Source organism: Musa acuminata, chromosome BXJ2-7 (assembly GCF_036884655.1).
Source record: "Musa acuminata AAA Group cultivar baxijiao chromosome BXJ2-7, Cavendish_Baxijiao_AAA, whole genome shotgun sequence".
Taxonomy (NCBI): Eukaryota; Viridiplantae; Streptophyta; class Magnoliopsida; order Zingiberales; family Musaceae; genus Musa; species Musa acuminata.
This window is the reverse complement of record NC_088344.1, coordinates 15,636,296-15,643,481: the sequence shown is the minus strand read 5'-3', so window position 1 is coordinate 15,643,481 and position 7,186 is coordinate 15,636,296. Positions and strand designations below refer to the sequence as shown.

Genomic DNA, 7,186 nt, shown 5'->3' with positions numbered 1-7,186 from the left:
CTATGATTTCCCAACATATATAATATATTGTGTTACATAGGGAGATCGTATATCCCTGAATCCCTACAGATATCTCTAGGAGAGGGTGAAGGAGGTCAATCGCCCTCCTTTGTAGTGGTGATCCACACAGTAGGGCTGCAACGATGCTCCTCAAAACTCCAAGACTACTTTGAGGTAGAGAGGGAGAGGAGAATAGGAGAGGCAAGCAAAGGCTCTAGCCTATGAACCACTGAATCCCTCATATTTATAGAGGTCCCCTATCAACTTAACCCTAATGGATCCTCCCCTATTGAGTATTGGATCTTTATCCAACTACCCAAGCCTCTTAGATTAGTGGATCTCTATCTAATAATCTCTCATGGGTTCTTATTAGATCTCGTCCATGAGATCTAATAATTCAGGGGCTTATTGGATATCCAATAAGATAGTGGTTCTGGTGGATATCTCATATCCAAACCTCTACCCATCGTAATGCCTACCATATGCGTGTGACCCTCTAGGCCCAATATCGAGTTGGTCGTGAGTCATACTTGTCAGAACTCCTTTTGGTTTAGTAAATTATTATCTTCATAATAATTCACTCGACTCATCGACTACGGATGTACTAGGCCACTACGCCGCAGTCCCCAAACGATACAGGGCATCCAATCCATTGGACATGTCTATCCTCAGTTACCATGTACCTATAGTCCCTCAACCATCTAATATCCCAAAGATTGTATATCATGCATGGTGTTGTCAGACCCATACAGTTTCTACTCGAGTCTTACTATAATTAGATTCTCCCAAAAAACTCTTTTTCTCTCAATCCGAATGACCCTGGCCAGGGATTTGTCTGAGCAAGAACATATGAGACATTCCTCTCATGACATCGAGAGTGGATGATCCTTTATTGACACTCAATAGCCCTCGTAAGATTGACTACCGCTCCCGAAGACCGGATATGCTAGATCTGGGACATCCAAATCTATAAGTCTGGTATCAAAGAGTGGAGCACTCATATAGGACATCATTGGTGTCTCAAGTCTAAGGACCAGATACACAATTGGGACCATAGAATCACTGTATGATAATAAGGCATCATCAACCATCCAACATTCCGTAAGTGGATCAATCTGTGAACTCATTCTCCAATGAGCACCTGCATTGTATCTCTAGTGTCCCCACACGAGCAGCTATGAGATCAGCTGCATCCATCATATGGACAGGTATACAATACACTAGTCTGTCCGATTATCTCGATGTCCCACTTAAGTAACCTATGACCGGGATTATTTAGGATATATGTTTAAATACGAATCGATCTCATTATCAAGATTTCGTCATGATTTAATTCTCATTGCACAGATCCAAGGACATCACAATATATATATATATATATATATATATATATATATATATATATATATATATATATATATATATATATATATAATAGTCAATATAAAGTGATAAAATACCAAAATATAATAAGCAAAATGACTACGTGTCAAGTCACACGTGTCATCACTCACGTAATTGGCTTATTGGGCACCTATGACTAGCAACAGTACCATTCTCGATATATGGTCTCTAAGATATTATATGGATGAGGGACTATAGGTACACGGTAACTGAGGATATATGAGTCCAAAGAATTGGATTCCCTTGTATAATCTGGGAATTACGACGTAGTGGCCTAGTACATCCATAGTCGATGAGTCAAGTGAATTATTGTTGAGATAATAATTCACTAAGCCAAAAGAAGTTCTAATAGGTATGACTCACGACCAGCTCGATATTGGGCCTAGAGGGTCACACACATATGGTAGGTGTTACGACGAGTAGATATTCAGATATGAGATATCCATTATAGCCCCTATCTTATTGGATATCCAATAAACCCCTAAATTATTAGATCTCATGGATGAGATCCAATAAGAGCTAATAAAAGATTATTGGGTAGAGACCCACTAATTTAAGAGGCTTGGGTAATTGGATGGAGATCCAATACCCAATAAGGCATGATTCATTAGGGTTAACTAAGGGCCTCTATAAATAGGAGGGAACTAAAGGCCTACAAGCTAGGGCTTCTAAGTTGCCACCTCTTATTCTCCTCTCTCCATCTCCTCCTCAAATAGCAGGCCTAGAGATTTGAGGAGCATCATTGCAGCCCTGTTATGTGAATCACCGCTAGAGAAGATGACTCTTAACCTCATTTATCCACTCCTACAGATCCGTAGGGATTTAGGGATATACTATCTCCCTAGGTAACATAATTATCTCACATGTGGTTTTCTATTTCGTAAGTTTTGCATACCAATCTACGTACGACGATGAACACGTATTGGGAAATTTGGGGTTTTTATTTTATGTTCTTCCACTACGCATGTGATGTCGCTCGTAGATTTCCTAACAACTCCTAATTGAGTTAGTGAGATTACTCCCAAAACTAACTCAAATTAAGACCTAACTATAATAATTAAGACTTAAATAATTACAAATCATGAATTCTCAATTGTCCGACACATCTTTTGTTTATCCGAACACTCGATGAACTTCCGACACATCGTCCGAACCTTTGGTGTATCGCCAGATCCATCGACATGTTGAATCCTCAATATCTGATCTTGGTGCAACATCTGATTCTTCCGACCCGATGCCCGTTTTCTGACTTCGGCCTAATGTTTGATTCTTCTTACTCCAATTGTTTTGCCTTTTCATGATCGTGGTTAGTCCTGCATCACTTTTCTCAAAACATGGATTAGATCATAAACTCATCAATTGATTTTATCATTAAAATTCGAGATTCAACAAACACAAAATTAATAAATTAATTAGAAAAATAAATTTCTCAAGAGCAGTTTAATTGTAGTCTAAAGAAAGCCAATCGTAAGCTTCTCAAGGCCAACCTTAATAATGACATAGGCCTCCTTAGGTCTAAATAAGTAGTATGCAACTTCTCGAGCAATAAGAATATCATCCTAAATATTACGATCCTTGAGGAATGCTGATTATTCTTTGGAACTTATATTATGCAGTAGAGATTTCATGTGATTCGTAAAAAGATATGATAATTTAAATTACATAAGGAAATAGGTCGAAAGTCTAAAATGGTAGACGAATTTAAGTTGGAATGAAATATATGAATGTTTTTCTCCTATTCTCCTCTTCCCTTCTCCTCCTCAGATAACAGGTCTGCAGATTTGAGAAGCATCATTGTAGCCCTACTATCTGATTTATTTTCTTCAATTGTTTTGTTGTTTTATGATCATGATTAGTCCTGCATTACTTTTCTCAAAATATGGATTAGATTGTAAACTCATCAATTGATTTCATCATCAAAATATGAGATTCAACGGACATCAAATTAATAAATTAATTAAAAAAAATAAATTTCTTTATGATTGTATTCCAAGGAAAGCTAATCGTAAGCCTTCTCAATGCCGACCTTAATAATGATAGAGGCCTCCTTAGACCTAAATAAGGTGTGTGCAATTTTTTTTTAGTAATAAGAATATCATTCTAAATACTACGACCCTTGAGAAATGCTGACTATTATTTGAAAATTATATTATGCAGTAGAGATTTCATGCAATTTGTAAGCAACTCGAAAAAGATATGATAATTTAAATTAGATAAGGAAATAGGTAGAAAGTCTAAAATGGTAGATGAATTCAAGCTGGAATGAAATCTACGAGACTCAATCCTCACACAAAACCAATAAATTATTAAATTAATTAAACGTCACCCAAAGTAAAATTTTCAATCGTGAAACCATATGATCGAGGACTCTTACCATTGCCCATAGATCAAATAGAATCCCAAATCTCCATGCTCAAAAGGCCGAATCAAGGATGTATGGGAAGTTGTATCAATACTGGGCATGGCAGAGCAAGCACTAGATGGGGTAATAGTAGTGGCAAGCTGGTTCACAAATGCCTATAAAAATCAACAAAATGAGACCTGATTTATGGATGTTGGGCGATAACTTTAGAACCAACCGAAATAGAGTTGATGAGATTTTGCCTACTCCTAAAAAAAACAAGATTATGATAGTACCGTATGTTACGATCGATCGATCCAATGGCCTTTGGTCAAAACCCACCACTTGAGATTAATTTGTTTGAGAATAAAATTCAATCTTTTATGAATGACATGAAAGATAAATGGCTTCGACATCAGTAAAATCAGATTGGAAGTCTTTAAATTTAAAGTTAGATATTAGAAGACTCTTGACCTCAATAGCCTGCTGGTCCAAATTCCCAAACTGCTATCAAAATGGGCAAGGCGGCTAAGGAAAGTTCAATTGGCACTTAAGACCTCATGAAATCCATAGTTTTCAATGCATAAGTTATGGAAACGAAAAGGATGCCTTTTATTCTGTTGACTCGAAACAATCGAGAACCTAAAAGGAGCAGGATCAAAACAACACCAACTAAGATGTTTAACAGAAGAAAGATTAGACAGATTAAGCCAACTAACATTAGCAAACACACGATCTAATCTAATGAAGATAAAGGAGGGCAAGAATCAAACACTCCCCTATGTTCGATTGGAACCGAGACAACGCTAGCAACTGAGGTAGATGCACGTGCCTTGCACCCTTTGGGATTCTTTGTTCCTGACAGCCGAGGCTACCGTCATCACGCTTACCTCCACCGCACCCTTGTTATAAGAAAGTTGCTTGTGAACAGTGGAGCGGAACATCCACAATAGCCTCATCTGGATTGCCAACCACTGAAGGCAACTCCTCACTCGCAGCGTTTCACCAAGCAAAGAAGAAAAGTGCTTAGCTATGAAATTAATTTTCGAATAAATCAAGAATCAAAACTTGATCCTTAAAGTACAAAGACTCCCTTTACATCATTGATACCTCGAGATCTGTATATGCTGCCTTGCACCATAGTACCACTTTTGCTATCCTATTTTACATCTCATTACTATCTTTCCTGTCCCTTCACAAAAAATACCCTAAAAGAAGTTTGAAACGCTAATTAATTACAACCTATCATTAGGATTTTGACGCAGTGAACACAGAACTGGATGAAGGTGCCTTTGGAGACCCAATTATTTTGACTAGAGATTCAAAGCCCGAGGATTGAAACATTATTCAGTAAATTTCATATAAACTTCAAAGAAGTTTGATTGTTAAAATCCATTTATTCTTAGGAAAACAAACATTAATATAATAAATAAAGAGACAGAGATGCTCTTTTAACAATCGAAAAAGGACAACAAAAGGTTCCAATTTGGGTGGCCAATTGTTAGATTAATTAGAACTTTTAACCTGACTTTCCAATTTCAATGTGTAACATGATTTAATCTACTTCATTATTTGGCTCAATTATGTAACTCAGTTTACATAGAAATGATAAACCATTAATGACCAATTCGTAGATTACTCGCAATCAACTTCTATGCTAAACGATACTTAATATTGATGATCATAATATAAATATTCTATAATGTAAATTGATAAATTACGTACGAAGGCAACAAACATAAAACATTTTATATAAGTAGTAAAATTTATTATTTTTGAAAAAATAAAATAAAATTAATTAATTAACACAATAATAATAATAACAAAATCGTACGAAGGCTCTACTTTTCACAATAATAATAAAGTATTACTCGATCCTAATACTCATGTATACATCCATCATCGTGGTTAATCTCAAGCTAACTTTACCGTCTATCAAACTAATTTTCTAGAGGAGAATTGTATTGAATTTAGGGTCAAACTTTTGGCCAACTATTTCTCATGTGATCCGACCCCATCATCCACACAGGTCGAACCTGTAGTCAATGTGAAGCTTGGAAACAAACTTTTGGCCTAACCGGTGGAAACACTGTGCAGCTTGGAAACAAATGCCTAACCGGTGGAGATAGCTTCAATGATGCCAAAGAGACTTGGCCGCCAGTATATACCCCACATCAACTCGTCTTTGTCCATTGCACCTCTTTTCTATTCTATTTCCTTGGCCGTATCGTGCCAACGCTTTTACGTCCACAGTCCATTGTGTCATTTGGTTCTTAGCTCCTGTCGTGGCATCTAAGCGAAACTTCCTTCCACCATGCATGGCACGGACAAGAGATAGACTTCCACATATGATGTCATCAGCATACAACCGTAAGCTTCATCTTTGTCAAGTAGTCACTTCCATGCCAACTGCTCGAAGCTTCGTCTACCTCTCCTTGCACTCTATATATACTCCCTCCTCCTACCGGTGCAGCAATGGCCTTCTCTGGTGCAGCAATGGCATCGCTCGGCGGCCTCTCCTTCCTCCTCCTCCCCCTGCTCTTCGTCGTCTCCCATGCAGCCACCTTCGACATCGTCAACCAATGCTCCTTCACTGTCTGGGCCGCCGCCGTCCCCGGGGGTGGCCGCCAGCTCGACCCGAGCCAGACCTGGACCATCAACGTCAATCCCGGCACCACAGGCGGCCGCGTCTGGGCCCGCACCGACTGCTCCTTCGATGGAAGCGGCAGCGGTAGCTGCCAGACAGGCGACTGCGGCGGCCTCCTGGAGTGCCAAGCCTACGGCACGCCGCCCAATACGCTGGCCGAGTTCGCCCTCAACCAGTTCCAGAACATGGACTTCATCGACATCTCCCTCGTCGACGGCTTCAACGTGCCCATGGACTTCAGCCCCACCTCGGGGGACTGCCGGGGCGTACGGTGCTCCGCCGACATCAACGGGCAGTGCCCCGCGGAGCTGAGGGCGCCGGGCGGCTGCAACAACCCTTGCACCGTGTTCAAAACTGATGAGTACTGCTGCACCTCCGGCAGCTGCGGACCGACAAACTACTCCATGTTCTTCAAGAACAACTGCCCCGATGCTTACAGCTACCCCAAGGACGACGCAACCAGCACCTTCACCTGCCCCGGCGGGACTAATTACAGGGTTGTCTTCTGCCCTTAATTATCACGTGGGAGGAGAAGGAGGTGACGGCGGACGTACAAAGAATCTACTCGTAGATAAAAGAATAATAAGCCAATTACCCAGTAATAACAACGAATAAGAGGGTGTCTGTGTTGACATCCGAATTGATGAGTGCTTTGTTGCACAAGTGATATATCTCATATCCCTATGTTGTACGTCATTTGATGTTATGAAAGTTTCTATAGAAGTCGACAATAGGATCTCTTGTTGGCATCAAACTCGAGAAAAAAATACTATCACAACATTTTGATCTTGTCA

General features: G+C 39.6%; 1 protein-coding gene across 1 annotated transcript; it reads left to right on the top strand.

Annotated features, from left to right (window-relative positions):
- The first annotated feature begins 6,205 nt into the window (after positions 1–6,205).
- Positions 6,206–7,186, top strand: LOC103991982 (protein P21-like). The gene has a single exon (XM_009411531.3). It carries the CDS (start codon positions 6,221–6,223, stop codon positions 6,905–6,907), a length of 687 nt encoding a protein of 228 aa, XP_009409806.3. The 5' UTR covers positions 6,206–6,220; the 3' UTR covers positions 6,908–7,186.